Source organism: Melampsora larici-populina (genome assembly GCF_000204055.1).
Source record: "Melampsora larici-populina 98AG31 unplaced genomic scaffold MELLAscaffold_48, whole genome shotgun sequence".
Taxonomy (NCBI): domain Eukaryota; kingdom Fungi; phylum Basidiomycota; class Pucciniomycetes; order Pucciniales; family Melampsoraceae; genus Melampsora; species Melampsora laricis-populina.
This window is the reverse complement of record NW_006768812.1, coordinates 112,053-133,169: the sequence shown is the minus strand read 5'-3', so window position 1 is coordinate 133,169 and position 21,117 is coordinate 112,053. Positions and strand designations below refer to the sequence as shown.

General features: G+C 39.3%; 2 protein-coding genes across 2 annotated transcripts; both read left to right on the top strand.

The window, feature by feature from the left end:
- Positions 1 to 2,750: 2,750 nt before the first annotated feature.
- MELLADRAFT_92001 (uncharacterized protein) lies at positions 2,751 to 6,546 on the top strand (the record flags this gene model as incomplete). The annotated part of the gene is made up of 6 exons (XM_007415150.1): positions 2,751 to 3,081; positions 3,436 to 3,771; positions 3,833 to 4,310; positions 4,410 to 4,935; positions 5,009 to 6,227; positions 6,299 to 6,546. 6 exons carry the CDS (start codon positions 2,751 to 2,753, stop codon positions 6,544 to 6,546), a joined length of 3,138 nt encoding a protein of 1,045 aa, XP_007415212.1.
- Positions 6,547 to 9,768: 3,222 nt separating this feature from the next.
- On the top strand, positions 9,769 to 10,697 carry MELLADRAFT_110848 (uncharacterized protein; the record flags this gene model as incomplete). The annotated part of the gene is made up of 5 exons (XM_007415151.1): positions 9,769 to 9,772; positions 9,848 to 10,006; positions 10,120 to 10,318; positions 10,447 to 10,457; positions 10,543 to 10,697. 5 exons carry the CDS (start codon positions 9,769 to 9,771, stop codon positions 10,695 to 10,697), a joined length of 528 nt encoding a protein of 175 aa, XP_007415213.1.
- Between the last annotated feature and the right edge of the window lie 10,420 nt (positions 10,698 to 21,117).

Genomic DNA, 21,117 nt, shown 5'->3' with positions numbered 1-21,117 from the left:
ACTATGAAATAGATTCTACTGCATTGTAGCGCAACCAATTTCCCCTGAAGAAGCTTTCCCCCTTGAGTGCTATTGAAACCAGGGAGCCAGCATAGCCTTCATCAGCATTCTACATGAATTGTCCTAAGATAATCATTTGTTGTAAGTGCAGCGCCCGCCGCCCAATTTGGCTAGTGTAATTTATACAGTGCCCATACTAGAGCTAAACATTCTAGTTGTGGAGCTCCGTATCTTTTTTCGCTCTCTTTTAGTTGTCTCGATATGAAACATACCGGGCCGTTCACTAGTTTGTCATTAACAACTTGTTTTTGGTGTAGTGGTGCGCCAAGTCCTAAAAAGCTGGCGTCAACATAGAGTATAAATGGTTTTTCAAAATTAGGTTGCAGTAGGCATGGCGTGCTGGTAAGTAATTTTTTGACGTTTTCCCATGCTGCTGCTCTTTCGGAGGTTATCAAGAATTCTACTCCCTTTTTTAGAAGGTGGTACAGAGGAGCAGTTATCATAACATTTAATCCTGGAGACGGTTTGCTAACAAAACTGGACAAAATTCACCATTAGTGTGATTTTCCCGTTTTGTCTTGGGCAGAAACCTACTTTTGTGAATCCATTTGCATTCACCATCATTTTCAAATTCATCATTTATTGCTACTCCGTGCCTCAAAACCATTCGGAAACAAAATCAATGCTGTGATCCCTAATCATTGTTCCACATCACCTGAATGTAGCATATCAATATTCATCTCTCATGATCACGCAACCCATCCTATACCAAAATACCTGGACTGATCGAGATTCTTATCCTTCACTCTTGACCTTCTCAACCTGAACTTACCCATGAACCAACTCAAATTTACTCAACAGTGTCTCAATTCTTAGATATGCATACTATTGTTTTCTTCACTGCTACTGTAGTACTGGTGTTGCAAGAGGTGTTAGTGGTCATACTGGTGGTAAGTCTCATCCCTCAAAATTCCAAAACTCTTTTTGATCATCTTTGACTATATCGGTTGCGGTTTTCCTTCATGAAGTCTTTTTGTCTTTTCTCTCTTTCTTTTTGATTCTAAAATCCCAATTGGTTTTTCATCCAGCTATCTTTCATAAACTACGTTCCTAAATAACATCCCTATCCTTTAATAAACACAATTCAAATTTCAATTCCACTCTAAACTTCTTAATGATGGCAAGAGGACAGAAGAGATCTAACAACGCTACATCTTCAAATTCTAATACTTCGGAAACTGTAGCTAATATGATAACCAAGGATCCAGTCAACACTAAAGATCAAGTAGATTCACAGACAGATCCAGCACTAGCTAAAGATGTTGAGAAAGAAGGCGACAGATGTCCTGCTAACGCTAAAGACTCTGTTGGAGGAAGTGAGGAGGAGACCAATCCACTCAAAACTAAAGATTCCGGTCTATTTCACTCGATTAAATTCAGAAGTTATAGTTTTTGACTTTATTCATTGGTTTTGTTCTAGCTTTATTCATCGAATCTTTGTTTTGACTTTATTCATTGAAAATCTGAAATTTGAAACAAGCAATCCAGCTAAAGCTAAAGATTCAGGTAAGCATTATGATTTCCTATTCATCGTTTTGTTTTAACCCTTTTTAATTTACTTTATTTCTTTTCATTCAATATGATAGGAGTTATGGCAAAGGACAAAGGGGACCATACAGTGGAACCGAACTCTAATTAGCAATCAAGTTCAACAAGCAATCCGGTAACAAAAGATCATCTCGAGATTTTAGGCAGCAAAGAGCCAAAGAAGAACCATTGTAAGATAGTTTTCAACTTCGTAATACGCTAATAGATCAAATATGGTTTAACTTACAAATATACGATTGATAAAATTAGATAAAGTTAACGCAGAAGATGAAAGGCAACAATTCATCTTAGATAAACAAATGACTTTGAAGAAAGCTATGAAAGCGGCGACTGAAGGAAATGCAGAAGAAGCTTCATTCTTATTTCGATTACACAAACGAATGATAGTACCAGTACCAGTATACAAAGAGACGACCAAGAAGATAATGAAGAAAGTTATTGAAATCATAGACAATGATGATCAAGTCAAGAAAGTCATTTCCACAGAAGTGAGAGATGATGATGATGATGAACAACCTTTTATAGGACCCTGGAATACCCCTATGGAGGTGGGTGACGGGAAAGGTGTTTTTTGGGGGGCTAAATTTGCCTATGTGCGTGACATAAAAGTGGCTTTTTAGCCAATTTCTGCCAAACTGTGCGTGACGTGAAAGTGGACTTTTGAGGTGTGAAATGTTGATGTAGGTGACGTGAAAGGTGAGTTTTTGGACTTTCCAAGTTCCAAAGACCTCCGTAGAGTTCCGCAGGAACTTCAAAGTTAAACCTTCCAGAGATCCACAAGCTTCGCACACCGCCTCAAACACCCAACACCCTCCAAACCTCCACATATCACCACGTACTGCATATTCTGCATATTCAGCATACACATATATAAATACAGTCACCGCTCGCTATAAGCATCACTAAAATGCACCAAATTTGATGCTTACAAAGCGCGATGCATCATTTCGAAAGGAGTGTACTGCATATTTTCATTTTTGTTTCACCAAAATTTGATTCCTATAGCAAAATATGCTTACTCAATGTGTGCTTATATCGAGCGGCAACTGTAAAACAATACAAAGTGATCCAAGCCGATCAAACTCAATCAAGTACACTCAAGGTTTCAACAAACACGTGAAAAAAGTGTGAAAATAGTGAAAATGTTATCAACTGAATCTGTCCTCCGAAAGATTCTCAATCTGTGTGAAAACTGCCCCAGACTTCGAGAAGGAACTCGTCACGATCTAATCTTCAAACAGTTCTCAAACGCTCCGATTGCTGACAAAGACGAAGGTATGTGGGTTGCAGTAAATGCAACTCTCGATGCTGCCTTTGCTAAGGATTGTATCGGAGAAAACATCTTGAAAGGGAACTTCGGCCTTCCAATGGTGGTCAATTGGGTCCGAAAAGCTGAAGAGCATCCCACTTGGGACCTCAATTCCGAGATGCTTATCAACATCAAGCTGGAGAATATTGTAGCTGCGCTCAAAGGTGAAGATTTTTTTTGATTCTTTCCTTTATCTTTTTCCAAGTCTTTCCTTTATCTTTTTTCCAATCTTTCACTTCTCGTTTTCCAATTCTTTCTTTTCTCGGTTTTCATTCGTTTTCATTCTTTTTTTATGCTTCCTTTTCTTGGATTGCAATCTTTTTTTTATCTTTTTCCAATGAGCACTTGCCCCTTTCTCAATCATTTCTTTTTCGAATGATTTCTTTTATTTTTTTTTCAATTCTTTTTTTTAATGTGCTCAGCCCAGTGAGGCTGATATGAGTTTAATTCTCAAGCTTTGGGGGCTGAAGACCCAGATGACTGATCTGATCCGAACGTCACCAATAAACGCCCATTAGAATCTAACCCGAGAACGCCAAACAATTCTACTGACTCTAGTCCTCCAGTCAAGCAAGCTCGAACGGCGTTTCACGTTTCCAACATCATCGTAATATCCTCTGACGATGAAACTAACTTCGAAGCTGCCGAAACACGAACTTCAAAGGATCAAAAGCATCATATCAAGCACATGAACGTTATCGAATTATGTCCATTATCCAGACCAGGCGATGAGTGTAAGCGATGCAAGGTTGAGATGCGCACTGGCGGCAAAGATTTCTCATGCCATTGTGGTGCCAAAACAATTTGGCTCAGCCACGGTCGTGTGAGAATTGCTCAAGCTCACTGGGCCACTGGTAAGTTGATGTTCTATGTACATCGTGATCTTGACTTGATACTAACATTCTATTTTCACAGAAACTTGCAAAGACAAGACGGAAAACCTTAAGAACAACACTCAGTTGACTACTTTTTTCAAACGTTCCACCTCAATTCCTAATTCGATCACGGTGGCTTGTCCAGGACTCAACGACGAAACTTGGGAACGAAGAAAAGCAACCCACTCAATTGCCGAATTCATCTCAAAGACCTTCACCATCTATCGTGGAAATCACCGACATGATATCTGCCGAGAGCTTTTTGGAAAGCACGCTCGAGAAAATCAGTTGACGAAAGCTCAAAAGTCTCAATTAATTGCAACATTAGACGCTAGATCAACTTGGCAAGTCAAGAGGCACGGAGAGCGGAGTGCCATATATTCGAGTGACTGCAAAAGGACCTTAATTTGCAAGAAAAACAACGAGAACTTGGTGTGTAGCGCTTGTCAAGATCTCAAGGCAAACCGTAGCTTGTTAAAAGCACTCAATTCCGATTATGCGAAAGATGACGATATCAAGTACTCTCAAAATGATTACTTGTCCGACAACACCCACTCCTTTTCATCCACGTTATTGAAATTATCAGATTGCCGTCTCCTCCAAACTTCAATCGAAAGTTCTTCAAATGGCGATTTCACCGAGTTCATGACGGTACTTGCTGCTTCCACTCGGAATGGACTCTTTTCAAATCGTGACGCCACACGTGGCTTGATCAAGGCAGTGGCTATTAAGGCTGAACGTGAAAATGCTGGAAAGTCCACTCGGGGCATGAGAATTGACTCATGTCTGGATGAGTTTGTGATGACTCTAGGGGCCATCAGCCCTCGGGCTCTAACCCTTTTCAACGACAACTTCGCCGGACGTGGTAATCGAAGTCTACAAATGATACGTGCTAAAGAAGGTTTTCATCTACTCGACGGTCTTCACATCGACAACTTTACTCGAATAGCTGAAGTTCTGAAGGGGCTTGGCTATTCAGGACCAATTGCAGCTGCTTCGGATCAAACTGTCTGTGTCAAGCGTCTTCGCCACCATAATGGTTTCTTGGTTGGAGCTCAAGGAGGTGATATTGCTTTCACCAATGCGTCAGAGCTTCCAGAACTTGTTAAATCCGTTGTCAAGAACAAGGAGCTCTGCTCCAAAGTAAGTCTTAGTTTTTTCGAAAATCTCAAATACTATGTAACTGTTAAATGCTTATTTATCTATCCCTATCCAGATTCGAGCGTATACGATTCAAGTTCCATTACCTAATGTGCCTACTTTCATAGTAGCATTAATTGCTAGTTGCGATAAGGAGACATCTAATGATATATTAGAAGGTTACACGAAGTTCATGGAATTATCTCGCCAATCTGGTCTCAATATTCTTTCAATTGGCGCAGACGGTGCACCAATTGAACTATCCGCTCAAGCTTCGCTAGTCAAATCAGCGGACCGCTACTTTACTTACACAAACTCGAATTACGATGTTCATATTCAGATTCCCCTGTTTGGCCATCCTCCACGACCAGTTGTCATGGTTCAGGACCCTAAACACGCTCGTAAAACCGGTGCTAATCAGCTGGCCTCTGGAGCTCGTCTCCTCACGATCGGCAACTATTACATATCAATTCAACAACTTGCAGCCATTCTCCAGTCGGGGTGCAGTCCACTCCTTCATAGAGATGTTTTCGATTGCGATAAGCAAGATGATGGGCAAGCCTTTCGCACCTTAAGTTCCTCAACGCTAGCTGTCTCACTTGCGAACAAAGAAACACTTGGTTTGTCAATCTACCTCTACGTCGTTGGAGAGATGTGTGACGCTTGGTTAAACTGGTCTATTGGACATCGCGAACGTCTTCGAGCCGCCTGGACCACCGAATTCTTCTTCAGACACTGGAAGAAGTACCTCCTCAACAGACAATCTGAACCTCACAAGCTGATGAGCTTCTCTCAAAATTGTATATCGCCTCAAAGCTTCAAGATATTTTCAACTCTTGCAACGTCCCTTCTCCAACTTGTCATTGCTCATCGAGAATTCTATCCAACGTGTCCTCTACTCCCATGGAAACATGGGAGTGAACCATGTGAGCATAGCTTCGGCTGGATGCGCGTGATATCTCCGCGATTCACTGTGCTGGATGCTCGGTTGATGATGCCTAAGATACATCTCATCGTAAAAAATATCATGTCAGGCCACATGAAGATACCGCCCTCTGAACATATGCACTCCGGCTATCAGTATGCATTTGGCGACGAACCTGACAGCGATAACCTCAAGTTACTTACCAAATTCCCTTCAGATATCGAGATATCTGAAGATCTGAAGACTGCATATGAACGAGCTAATCACCTTGTCACAATCTCTGGAATGGGTCCACTCAACAATCTGATCTGTGACACTCCAGGCGTAGAAGTGGAGGAATCATATGAAAACTTACCCGAAAACATGTCAGGTGAGTCTTTGTATGCACCTTTGTTTCTTCTTCATCAAAAACTTTGCTGAGATCTGACGTTTTACTTTTAGATGTATCTGTTTGCGCCACGCAGCACTATGATATAGATTATATATATCAAGTGGGTAGTTGTCCTGAAAAGGAAGTGCTTGAAGCAGCAGCACTCTTGACCAAGGAACAAAATACTATCGAGCTATTTCTTGACACCTTACCCGAAGATTCTGAAAGTGAATGTTTGAAAAACGCAGCTATGAGTATATCAAACCTCCTCAATCCAGCCTGTAAGCGCGTGATGTTCATACTTCAAGAAATTCCTTAGTGACACAACATGACTAATGCGTGTCTCTTTCTTTTCGTTTATACTTTGTAGCTGATCATGGCCCGAAATCAATTGGATCCGAGATTGATCTAGAAATCGGGCCTTTAGTAATTAACAATGAGCTCATTGGTTCAACTCTCATAGCCATCCGAGAACGTCATGACAGCGAGGTTCTCAAGCACAAGGGAAATGAGCGAAGCCTAATTCATCCTGATGAATTACATTTAGAGTTGAGAAACACAACTAACACTACGCCAAATTGCAAATTTACTGTGGAGTTTAGAAAATTGAGCAGACATAGAAAATTATAGAGAAGCTGGCAAGGGTCAGAAAAATATGAAAAAATCTTGGGAGGGCCCTTTGATGCATTCCGATTGTCTGGCATATTTTTTCATATTTTTAAAACCACAATGCAGATAATACTACACAAAATATAATATCTTCTGGGCAGAAAATATAAAAACCAACGAACAGTGATATTGAGCAGTCTTGGAGAGAGACAAAAATACACAAAAATATGTATATTGTTCCTATGGCTGAGACCTTGGATTTGAGTATTTTTTTGTATTTTTAGTGTGAGAATTGTTGATTGTACTAACAAAAAACCTCCAGGATTGTTAGATTGCAACCTGTAACAGACATTGGAGGGCATAATTTGAATTCAACAATCCCTTATATATTTGTCAATTCTTGGTCAAACCACTTGATTTTTTGTTCATTGGAAAGCCAAACTCTGTGACTATATCTGTCATTGAGACAAAAAACCTGCATCTAATCCCAAAGAATATCTATGTGGCTATATAGGAAATTGTTTTGAAGACAAATAGGTTTTTTTGTAGCGGAGCTACAGATTTGACGCATTGGCATAACATTCAAATGCACTTAATGGCTTCCTAATCAGCTAACTACCAAGTGTTTTGACCCAGAATTGCAAAAGATATGAGGGATATAGAATTCCAGTGGCCAAATTCCAATCCGTGTTACAGGTTGTAATCTGAGAAACTTGGAGGTTTTTTGTTAGTACAATCAACAATCTGCACACTAAAAATACAAAAAATACTCAAATCCAAGGTCTCAGCCATAGGAACAATATGCATATTTTTGTGTATTTTTGTCTCTCTCCAAGACTACTCAATATCACTGTTTGTTGGTTTTTATATTTTCTGCCCAGAAGATATTATATTTTGTGTAGTATTATATGCATTGTGGTTTTAAAAATATGAAAAAATATGCCAGACAATTGGAATGCATCAAAGGGCCCTCCCAAGATTTTTTCATATTTTTCTGACCCTTGCCAGCTTCTCTATAATTTTCTATGTCTGCTCAATTTTCTAAACTCCACGGTAAATTTTCAATTTGGCGCAGTGTAAGAGTGGAGGTTTGAATGCAAGTGCGTGCTCAAAGATCATCGCAGTATGCTTCAAAAACCTGGAGGAAGTTCCAACTGGCGAGGCACGTCGACACCGATGGAATATCAACGTCAAGATGAATCTATCTGGAATTGTCAGAAATACGGCAACATTCGGTCAAGCCCACTTGCAAGGGCTCCTTGACAGCGGCGAAATCAAGCGCTCGAACCCTATCAAGCCCGGAAGCTTCATCATTTTGATTAAGAATCATGTAAGTTTCTTTCTCGACTTTGGTTATAACAAGTCTGATGCATTTCTCATTTGTAGACTTTGTAATTGGCGAAAACACTTGTCGTTTACAAGCTGGTCAACAAAAAACACGCCTTTGTGACAAGTGCCGATGCGAGGAAGGGTTTGTCACACATAGCTGTGCAAATCCTCTTTTACAACCCGGCTTATCCAGTCATTACACCGACCCAAGGCTTGGAATCGACTGCTTTGACATATTCTCTCTTGGATGCTACTGACGTAGTACACCAGGGGGTAAACTTCCTCGGCCTCGGATTGTTCTGGAAACGTGTCCAGGAATCCTGTTGCGAGAACCAAGACAAAGTGGTTCCGGTAACGAAATGAGGAGAACCGTGTGACAATCAGTCATTTTCACCGGTTTTTGTGGGTTCAAAACGACCAAAAATCATAGTCACAGATGGTATGAAGGTTGGTCAAGACTCGGATGAGACAATACCTTGACCCAAGTGCAACCATCTGGTTGTGATGCGATGTGTTTGACCTCGTCATTCTTTGCTCGGCTGAGCTGTCAATCGATGGGTCCAGCACTCTTGAATGCAGCCTGCTTTTCGGTGACTGCTACGTGATGGCAGCGTTTCTGTTCCGTAAAACCTGAACACCTCCCGGACACGTTCCAAAACAATTGAAATGTTGTAACGTGTCCGTAACACTATTGATCCTACTTTTGGAACGTGTCACTTACCCCCTGGTGTATATGTATTTGGGCCTTCTGCTGGTTCGACCTTTGTTGATTGTGGGAATGGTTGCTATTTGATGCCATCAGTCATACGTGACATGGTTGGATCTGTGCATCTCGACAGATTGATTGACCGCTATTATGATGAATTAGCACAATTGGAATCCCGTCCCAATGATGGGGATATCTCTGACTAATACTTGAATATTATATATATGAATTCATGTACATGATGGAATTCATGACTACAACGACTTGTAACTAAGAAATAATCCCAATGATACAAGCTTTATGTGATGAAATACAAGTCTTACACGCATATTTGGGACCCAAGATTTTTTTTTTTTTTAATTTTTTTTTTTTGAGGTGCGTGACCAAAAAGTGGACTTTTCGGGGTCTAAAAATTAAAAACCCGCGTATGTACGTGTCCTGAAAGGTGATTATTTAAGATTTTTCCAAAACTTCACCAGCGAAACTGGCTTTTTTACGTCACCCACCTCCATAGGGGTATTCCAGGGTCCTCCTTTTATCGAAAACAGTGTCACATTCATGTCAGGTGAGATTCTATTTAATATTCAAATATGCAAGCTTATTACGTCAAGTTTCATTTTGGTATGACATGTTCTATTTTCTCTGGCGCACTTGGAATCATAGGTCCAGATCTTTACAGTCCTGATTACAAGGGGTTCAAAGCCGCACAGATCCCGATTACGAGTTCAAAGCCACACAGATCCCGATTACGAGGGTTTCAAAGCCACACAGTCTTGTTCATGGTCTGATATCATCAAGCAATTTATTCCAGCTTTGCCATTACCTCTCACACCCGAGGATCTATCACATGCGCTAATCATTTGTGGTGTCAAGTTCAGTAGCGGTTGATTGGGCCACATGTGTGAGTGATTTCAAACTTGCCAGTCTTTGTAGCAACAGTGCACTCATTCTGTATTTCATTGATTTGGACTTTCAGGGCCTCTTGTCAACAATATTGCACTTGCCCACCAGCACAGGACCGTATCATGTCTCGGTCCAGATGGTTCGCAGCAAGAGGGCAATGACGCCGAAGCAGCCAGACTTACTGAGGCTCGAAATCTCAACATCACATTGTTCATTAACCTTAATAATGTAGGTTCGTTTTGTTTGACCATTGCACTTGTCTCGATTATTAATCAATCATCTACTTCTGCGTTTGAAGACCTCCAGGATTGAGAATACAATGATAACGTGGCTACGATCTTCCAGTTGTTGTCCCATCTACCTCGCCATACCTATACACTGGCAGTACTAAGGAAATGGATGACTGCATGGTCTTAGACACGATGTCAAAAGAGGATGTTACATCCAAAGGAATTTGCATCGACTCTGATCTCGAAGGTTCAACTGGTCGCAAGGCCATTCATGAATCTCATCCTGGACTCTTCATTCCTTCTGGTATCATCGAGTGTGCTAACTTTTGTGCTGCTGCTGAATTTTCTTTGATTTGTTTTCACAACTTGTGTTGAGCTACTTTCATTTTGAAAGAGAACAGCCAAGACCATTCTTATGGTGGTGATTATGAATTGGTACCAGGAAAAGATTAGGTGAGTTGTGGCTTTCAGCCAACATCCAAAGTGGTTCTGAGAGGAGCTAATCAAACGGGGTTCTTTCTTTTAAAACTTGGTACAGTTAATTGCTTTGGAGAAATCGTTCACCAAGCATCAGATGCAGTAGATCAAATTAGACTTGAAGGATTTCATTTTGGTTCTGTCAACAAATCGACCTTGAATGTGATTGATGAACAAGCCATGAATGAACATAGATATCAAAAGTTGACTTGGTAGTTGAGAGTAAATAGAAAAAACTGTGTTATTGGATCACTTTATCACAATAACCCTAATGAAATCAGAACTATTGGATTTCATGATGAGTCTCCAATAGGTCTATACATCTGTCAATCAATTCTCAACATCTCAAACCTAGAATTCAATGAACTGTTCAAAGTCTCTTGTAATCTAAAGAAATCCCGTACTACAGAAGATAGTAATCCTTCATTGTCAACTCCTCATCTTGATCAGCGTACAAAAGCTCACACCAAGTATCTATTTATCACACCGAAGAAGCAAAATTTTTAAGACTTTCAGCTGAATGATCAGCTGTTTTTTTGATCTCAATGACTCAAATTAGTTGAATGATCAAAAGGTCTTTTAAACATAAACTTTCTAAATCTAGAAAATATTTTGATCAAATCAACAAAATCCAGAAACAAACCAAAATCTTAATGAGGAAATTATATTGAAAAATGAGACATTCCTCCGGTTGAAAAGGCTCAGAAACGTTTAAGTAAATGGGGATGGCGTAATACTCAACCTCTGGTTAGATTTTTTGTAATCAAACGTAGACTCATTTTTACTATACTACCAGTTGGTTTACTTGAAAGAACTTCAATTCAAAGTTGTGATTTACTGATATTGTTTTGATCTGTATGGCATTTAATGCTACTCATTCCACTTCACCCATGCCTCAACACAACAATAATCCCATTTTTATTGTCTTATCAGAAACATTACTAGGACCATAAATCTCAAATCAAATTGGAATTGCAATCTGTGGTCACAATTTAGTAGAACCCCAGAGGTGTTCAGGACTTGGGTTTTGAAATCACAGGGTTTTGTCAAAGTCATACAGCTCAAGTTGAATTAAATTTATCCAAGGATACTGTTGGCAATTTTTGGAAGAAAGAAATTCCACAAGAATTATCTCATAAGAAATTGGATTGATTTTGGTCTTTCCTTCAATGTATGCAGAAGGTCTATTTTTTAAGAAAGAAAATCCACGAGAATTATCTGAGAAGAAATTGAATTGAATTTGGTTGTTTGTCAAATATATGCAGAAGGTTTTGAAGGTGATTTTCCCAATGAAAATTGTTCACTGCTTTGATTTTCTTAAATCTTTGTTTGTATCCTATAATCTTTCTTGCAAACAAGTTGCAGTTGAGATTGTTACTAAATTCATCAAAGTTTGCTAATCAAAATCTATTGTTTATGAACTGAATCATATCTCTTAGCTAATCAGAAGGCTTACAATATATGAAAGTTAAACCATGAGCATCTCCACCCAGTAAAGTCATCTTGAAACAAAATATTGAAAGAACAATACCTCATGCCTCAACTGCCCAATATTGAAATCTAATCGTGGTCAAAAACCTCAGTGTGGTGCTGTCTATGCACTTAATGAAGGATCTTATGTGTTGAATTTCAATGGTGGTTCTACAAGGGATATGTTTTCTGTGAAATATTGTTAAAAATTCAACTTGGACTTTTGATAAAGAGTTCATTAAATCAAAATTTCAATCAAAAACCAATCAAAATCATGTTTATAAGATTTTTTCTCAACCTTAATTTCTCTTTCAATTCAAATCTCCTCAATCTGTTCTTTTTCTTTTCTGCTACCTTGATTCAAATCTATATTAAAGCTATTCAATCTTCCTTTCTCCTCTAGCCCAAAAACATTTGGTTTTTTCTCATCAATCTTGGTATCAAAAATGTACAATGGATTGGTAACATTGGTGATGTTGGGAGTGTTTGTAGTAAAAGACATATTAGAATGAAACCTTTTAAGAATAAGGTATAAATTTAAGTTAACCACAATGGTAATTTTACCCTTTCCTTTTTGGGTGACTTAACATCTCTTGCCATGGCGTCTGGCAGCGGCGCCCGCCGCTAAAGTGCTAGTTTTAGAATAAGCCTTGAGATACATTCGGTAGTAACTCGAGAAGCCCAAAAAGCTCTGTATTTCTTTAACTGTCTGTGGAAGGGGTTTATGCAAAATAGCTGCGACTTTGTTTTGATCTATAGCCAGAGTAAGGCCGGAGACGATGTGACCTAGTGCTTTCACTTCGTCAAAGCCAAATTTGCATTTTTCTAAAGACACTACGCCAGATTGCAAATTTACCGCTGAGTTTAGAAAATTATACACAAGGTGGAAGGGGTCAAAAAAATGTGGAAAAAGAAGGGTTGCATTCCCCTGTGTGTGCCCATAATTTTGCATATTTTTACAGATTTTTACAGCAGCAGTGTATATCAGGTCAGAAACTCAGTTTATGTCCCAAACTGGCAGTCATGGAGGCATTAATCTTGTGATACCAATAAAGTTGTCAATTTTGTGACAACATCTGGAATGTCTGTCCATTCTGAAAGCTACATGTTTAATTTACCAGATACACATTAGAATGAGTGGTGTGTGTCCAAAAATGAAGAAGGTACAGCAATCACCGTCCCCAACAGCAAAGCTAGAAAAGCTTATAAATCTGTTCTGCAAGGGTTTTAGCATCCAAATGGAAACTGTAGATCCAGTATGTGGGTTTCATAATGTGCAACTGCCAAATTGATAAAAAGAAAATAGTTGTATTTGTGAGTGTTGAAAAGTTTCTGCCCAAGCCTGGGTAGTTTTGGACAAAATTTGAGTTTCTGACCAAATACACCCCAAAATCATTTTTCTATGGAACGACTTCAAAACTCAAGGTAAAAATATGAAAAAATATGCAAAATGATGGGAAATCACAGACTGATTCAACCATAATTTTTTCAATTTTTTCCTACCTCTCATGCATTGCTGAGAATTTCCTACATCTTGACTTTTCTAAACTCCATGGTAAATTATTGATTTGGTGTAGTGAGAGACTGTGGCTCCAAGTTTGTTGAGTTTGTGTAAGATGGTTGTTACACATTCTAAATGTTCTTCCCAGGTTTCATGAAAAATTATGATGTCGTCGATATAAACTATTACTCTGCCTTGCCTGAGTTCATCATGAAACTCCGTGTCCATCATTCTCTGAAAGAATGACGGTGCGTTTTTAATACCAAAGGGCATTCGCTGATATTCGAATATTCCTAAGTGGGAAATTATACGTAGGAATTTTTTACTGTTAGCTGCTATTTTATTTTGGTGAAATCCCTTCATCAAATCCATCGTGGTGATGAACTTTGCTTTTGCTAGATTAGTTATCACTTGTTCTATCCTTGGCATGGGGTATCTGTCTGGGACTGTGTAGGCATTAAGTGCTCTGAAATCCCCGCAGACGCGTGATTTGCCCCCGTGCCAAGCTACTACGCACGGAGTAGTTATATCTACTTCTTCATTTTGACCTACTTTCCTCAGTATTCCTAGGTTAATTAACTCGTTTGTGTGTCTTTCAAGTTCAATTCTATTTCTAGGGCTTGCTGGGTAGGCTGGTTTTCTTAAGATGGGTGGCCATGGTGCTTCCACTGTTAATTTGATCTCGACTTCGTATTTATCAATTGTGCCTATTTTTATTTGCCCCAGGCCAAAGGTATCAGAGAATTTCCGGATCAGTATTCAAATTTGTTCTGATTTCTCTGTGGACAGTTTTGTACAGATACTGATATCTTTTGGTATTTGTTTAAGATGTGTACTGTTGTTAGTTGGTACTATCATGGATATACATCTATTATTGTGTAAGGCAAATCTTTTCCTGCGATTATCATTTCCAATTGTGAAATATTTCTCCCAAGTGTGCATAATGTCAATACCATACAAGGACAGGAAATCGTCTCCTAGGATAAAATACGCAGGTGTTGCGTTTTCCATTACCACAAATTCTGGCTGGATACGAATAGATCCTTCCGTATGAGGGAAGATGACTGGTATTTCAATCACTCCTACGGCTCTAAGAGATCCTCCACAACTGGTAAAAGTGGTATTGCTTTTCGGCAGGATTTTCTCTGCCCAATCCGGTATAATTGAGGCTAGAAAGTTTTTTCCTACAGCTGAGCAGGCTGCTCCGCTATCGAGTAGAAGTTGTACTTCTTGATTTGCAATAATCACCGTCGTGAGGCTGTGTACTCCTACCATGTGGCATTTACCCACAGCAGGCCTAGATTTCATTTGCCTGGTGTCTGTGATTTGTTTACTGGCTAAACCTGCATGCCACTGCTGTGGTATCTCTGCTTCGGCTTGCAGTTGTGCTATGTTAAAGGAATTAGTATATGCTTCAATTGTCCTTATGTAGTTTTGTTGTTGACTTTCTTTGTTAATAGACTTCTCATGTATCAGGGAAAAATATGCTGGAATGCTTCCAATAGTAAGTCTAATCTCATCACCATAAGTTATTCCCATTTGGAATGTGTTCATCATATCTGACCCAATCATTACTTCTATTACATTTGTTCCGGATATGATTACGAAGTCTATCATAAGTATACAGGGATGTGTCTCATGTGGTATTTGTATTGGCAGGGTTATTTCTCCCAGTGCTAATAGTTCACCAGAAGCACTGAGATACGTTGTCCTCTGTGTTGGCTTCATATCTACTCTCCAGGTTCTCCATATCCGGTCTAGGATATGTGGGGTTATCATGGAATTACAAGCTCCCGTATCAATAAGTACATTGATAATTGACCCATTGCATGTTGCTAATAGGAATGGGCTTCCTAAGTCCTTAATTACGAAGTCTATCATAAGTATACAAGGATGTGTCTCATGTGGTATTTGTATCGGCAGGGTTATTTCTCCCAGTGCTAATAGTTCACCAGAAGCACTGAGATACGTTTTCCTCTGTGTTGGCTTCATATCTACTCTCCAGGTTCTCCATATCCGGTCTAGGATATGTGGGGTTATCATGGAATTACAAGCTCCCGTATCAATAAGTACATTGATAATTGACCCATTGCATGTTGCTAATAGGAATGGGCTTCCTAAGTCCTTAACTTTTGCTGATCGTTCCACAAAGAATGCTGGGTTAGTGATCATGTTTTCTATGCATGCTATGTCCATAACTTCGAAAGGTTCAGTCTTAATCATTCTTACCGTGCTGTTTTCATCCTCGCTGTCTGATGAATATTCGTCGTCGTTTACAAATTTGATTTTCTCTTCGTCAGATGGGTTTTCTCCATCTGCTTCGTGGTCAATCATGTTGACTGCTTTGCCTTTTCTTCTGCATGATCTAAAGTCATGTCCTTTTTCCGTACTTCCACATGTATCACATTTCCCGGGTATTCTAGCAATTAGTGGCTTGGAGGTGCTAGCTTTTGGGGTAATGGTGGTATTGACTGTTGCTTGAGTTTTCCACTCGGTGTTATTCCTATTTGGGAGACGTGGTTGTCTGTTCCTGGTAGTTCTATCTACTACTTCCTCGAAGATAGTGCAGAACTCTACGAAATCTTCCCATTCTCTCATTCGACTTCAAACTGCGTGGTCAAGCTCTCCTGAGCATTGTTCTAGAATTTTGTCTAATACTTCCTCGTCTTCCAGATTTGGAAGGGAAGCTTGTAATCTTTTGCGTTGCGTAACTAGCCACTTTACTGGGTCTGTGTTTGTCCTTGGGTTAAAGTAATCTCTGTCAAATGCCGTTTGCATATTGCGACGCCACTTACGGGTTCCAAATTTCTTTTTTAATAGCTTCTTTCCATTCGTCCCAGGTTAGCTGCTTTTTGTCTCTCTTGTCTGTGAACCATAATGCCGCTAAGCCTGTGAATGATGACCCTAGACGTGCGGTAATCAGGGAATCTGGTATATGCATGTCTTCCTTAGTACGGTCTACCCACTTGATGAATTGTAAGTGATTGTATTCTCCTTCTCCAGAGAACTTTGGCCAGTTCTTTGTTGATGGTACTTCATTTTTTAATGCTTTGTAGATGCTTGCGTCTAAGTTGAGTTTCTCTTTGGTGATTTCCACTATGCTTTTATCCGCATCAGATGCTTCTTTCTTAATTGTAGTTGTGGTGGGAGGTTGTGATATTGCTGTGGTTCTGATTTTAGTAATTGGCTGCGCTGGTCTACCAGAAGGTGGCGGTATGCTTACTTCCTCGGATACGGATGTCTCCGCTGGTGTACTAGTCATATGAGGAGGTAATTGTCTAAATTCCTCATCTTTAAGGGAACTGTGTACTGGTGTTGGTGGTTTGAGAACGCTATCCAATCGAAGCTTAGACAAATGAAGTAGGGTCTCCTCGTTCTGGGACCTGATGATAAGATTGTCTTGGCTCAACCGTTCTCCTTGAGCGTGCAGGATTCTCATGTTATGTTGTATATTATTTATCTTGGATGACAACTGTTGGCAACTGTTGTTGATTTCTGAAATGTCATTGTGGTCCGGTGTTAGATCGTTGCTTACTGTTCTCACACTTTGGTTTAAGGCTCTTGTTATCTCACTTTTTGGGTTTTCATGTCCTTCTGTCATAAGGGTCATTATTTTGTCGATATCCATGTGTTCTTTGACAGGGTTGTTCGTGTTTCTCTCTACTGATAGTCTCAATTTGTCTGAGTCGTCAATTATCTTTTTAATTGCATCAGTTAGGGAGTTAAGGCAATTTACTTGATCATTGACATTACTAATTAGAGTAGCTAGAGTTTTGTCAATATGGTCTATTGTCTTAGAAGGTTCATGTTTTTTAACGAGTGACTTAATTGATGACATTTCAATAGTGAGTTTCTTCTGAGTATGTACAATGGGTTTAAGGAGTGTGTGGAAGTTTTGTAAAACTGGGTTCAGAATCTCTCGGTCAAGGGGAAGTATGGTAAGGTCTCATTCTTCACTGCTTTCCCTGCTGCGTCTATAATCTGGCATATCTGATCCGCTCTGGTTATACCCTTGAGTGGACGGCGGGCGTTGTTTGGGCGGTTGTATGGAGTCTTTTTTGCTGTGCGAACTTTCTCGTTGTAGGTTGTCCAGTCCCATTTGACTGGGTTCCAGCCTTTGTCCATCCCATCAATGGCTTGTAACCTACTTTCTTGATCAATCGGCGGTGGAATTCCTTGGCCTTCAGAGTCAGATCCTTGAAAGCCGCTGCTTCTTTGTCTGTTCGCGCTTGGATCCAGAGCCTGTAGTTTGCTTTGTGTAACCTGAGAAGTTCTTGAGTTTCCGGAGATTGCTTTTTGAGCATCAATCCTTGACTGGGCTCTGTACCCTGAAGTGACAGAGCCCTGGCGCTGGCTTGAGATGCTGAGTTGCTTTGACTCGGCTGGGGGTTCGAAGCTGGCTGCATCTGAAATGCTGGAGGCTCGGGAGCTAGCTCTGGTAGAGGGTGCCATGTTAGTAACGTGTGTGTGTACTGGTAACTGTTTGTATTGGTCCAGGTACTTACGTATGGGTTCTGTAGGATTGGTTATACCAGTGAGCCCAAATGTGTTGTTTGCTGGAGCTGGAGCTATCACAAAATTGTTACCGGATAGGTTGGCTGATGAGTTTTTCTGAAACAAAAGGTTATTCGACGATGTCGCTGAAATAGTTGTTTCGTCTACTGTTTTTTCGTTCGCAGGTTCTACTCCTCGCACTAATTGTCAAAAGTGTACAAATCAGTACAAATGCTGGTTTTACTAGTGTCTGTGTGTTTTTTTCCAAAAAGAAAGTCACTTACTCCTGGTGTGTTCTTCAGGACCTAGCAATTCTTCTTCCTCGTTTCTAGTCGTGTGGGACTCTGATCTGGCGGTAGGCGCTTTGTACGTTGATCGCTGTGAAACCACGTTGAGGGACACTAACGATATTTTCAAGTTCGTTTTTCCAAAGCGTGATTTGGTTAGTTTGGTGATTTGGTGTGAGGTGGAATGTATGTGTTTTATACTACTTACTTTTCTTCTTGACTGGGTGTAGACAAAACTGAAGTTTGAGAAGTGCTGACTGGATCTCTGCGCTGTTTGCTGATAAAGTCCCAAATGTGTAGCAGAGCTTGGGTCTGACTGGTGAGTGTGGGTATGATAAGTTCGTCTGTAAATGGATGAACTTCCGGAAAGTTAAAAAACGGTAAGTTTTTGAAATCTGCAAGTGAATCCAATTTGGAAAAGAAGAAAAATTTAAATCTGAAGAAAAAAAAAATTTTTGTGTTTTTTATAGTGATTTTGATTTCGGATGTGAAGAGGTAATAGGTTCTTTATTTTTTGTCGGTTTTTTGATTTTTATTTGTGTAAAAAAAAAGAAATTTAATTGTTTGAAACTAACAAAAAAAATGATTGAGAGGAGGCCCCCAAATGTCAGCTAAAGTCTAATAAGTAGCACTTTTAAGGACTTTTAAGCTAAATGGTACGTACATTGCTAAGAATTGGATTGGCGTGCTTTGTTACTTTAAAGTCGATGTCACTTTTAAAGAGATAAATTCTAGCCCTTGTCTGTTAGTTTGTGTTGAGCTTTGAGTAAACTAATAGAACTTTGATCACTCACTGGTTGAACTACCAATGGTCTTCTACAAATGGGTACCGAGTACTCCTATTCCAGGGTGGGTCGTAAGTTCTGCTTTAGCCTAATACGTGCAAGACTAGCTTTTGCGTAGTTAGAAAAAAGGTCTAAGAGCTATTTTAGACAAGTTGAAAGTTGGTTAAGAGTTTGACCGGATAGTTTCTAGGAACAATGGCTTTAATGGTGATCTTATAGTTTATTATAACTAGTTTTATCAAACGAGTAGGAACAAATGGAAAATAGACGATATCAATACGATGAAGTAAAGGAGTCTCTATTTAAGATTGTAGTCTGCTAGGTTTGGTAAAAGGGAGTTATAGAATAGTATAAGTTTCTAAAGGTAATTGTTGGTGTGAAGTATGCAATCATCTTTTATTTCTGCTGGATCGCTTAGCTTCTTTTATACTCGATATTTGTGATTCCTTGGCAATTTCCATAGTCGAGTTATTTCAACATCGGTTGTTTCGTAATTACCAGTCAGGGTCAGAATGTGATCCTGACTGGGTCTTGGTTGCTTAATAATTTTATTGGGCTAGGGTTCGAATAAGTCCCTGGCTGGTTTGGTTTTAAGTGGGATTGAGTTCCTTGTTTTGATTATACTCTTTTAATCGAAGGGTCTTCTCTTACCGTGGTTTATGATATCATTCATAGTCCACGGGATTTCCTTTTTAAATGTTTGCAGATATTTTAATTACACTCTTGAAACTTGAGTGTGAGATGTGAAGTTTTTATGTTTTTAGTTTATATTAGTCTTCCTAAGGAGTACTTGTGGTTACTCTCTAGGCTGACAACATACATGTACCCAAAACCAACTTGTAACATCAAAAACAGTATGTATAAAATTAATTACATGTTACCTACTGAGCTTAGACTGTATGTAACATTTAATACAATATACCAAAACACTTATTACATATGCATGTACACTTGAAACAACATGTAATATGTAATAAAACACCATTTACACCTCATAACTCAGTGTCAAGAGTTGAAATGATTATATTACATATTACACATAACATGTATATGTATTCAAGCATTGCTAGTAATAATAATTAACACCTGGTGATGATTAACCTTGAACTAATGTAGTGATAGTAACAAATATCACTACAGTTAGCTTTAGAGAGGAGAGTATATAAACCCCTCCTCTCTCAGCCTTCAGATATTCCCCCCAAGCATTGTTATTACACACCTCTTTTAAAGCACCCTTTAAATTTCAAATGAAGTACATAATCAAAAGTCTCATAATGATAAGACTAGTGATTCACTTCATATCTTTAAAGTAGTTCCTGACTAAAAGATAAAGTAATTTTATTCTTCATCCTTTTTTGGATCCTCTACTTCCCCTAGGTAGAACTCTTTCCCAGGTCAGTGACCTTCAAATAAACTCCAGGTTAGTCACCTTCAGAACAACTACAGGTTAGTGACCTATATCAACTTCAGGTTAGTACCCTACAGAACAACTACAGGTTATTGACCTACATCAACTCCAGGTTAGTGACCTCTTGAACAAATACAAGTTGGTGAATTCATAACAACCAGATCAGTGACCTCCAAATCACTCTTCAATCAGTTACTTTGAAGATTGAAGGAAAGCCTTGGATCCAGCTTTCATAATCATAATCCTTTGTGATCATAATATCCTGTTCAGGACTCATTTAACTGTAGCCTGTCTGGATTTACCCAAACAGGCCAGTCCTCTTCTCCTCTATCTTTTCTTCCTTATAATTTTATTGTAATTACGTTATATTTGAAATATACATATAATTATTTAAACTTATAAACCCACCTAGCCATTTTTAGTGAGCATTGAGTATCCTTTTGAATACCCAACCCCCACAATTTTTCTAAAATCCTGACCATCCCTTGGAACTGGAAGAAGCAGGTTTTTGGTGCAAGAATCAATGTGATAGGCTTTGAAACTGACTGTGAAAGAATATCCATTGCCTTACCAGAAGACAAACACTTGACATCAGTGCAAGATTTACAAGCATTCCTTGTTCCCTGCTCCCAGCCTTTGGTTGCTTGGAAGATACTTACCAGCTGGGCTAACTGGGCAATTGATACATTCC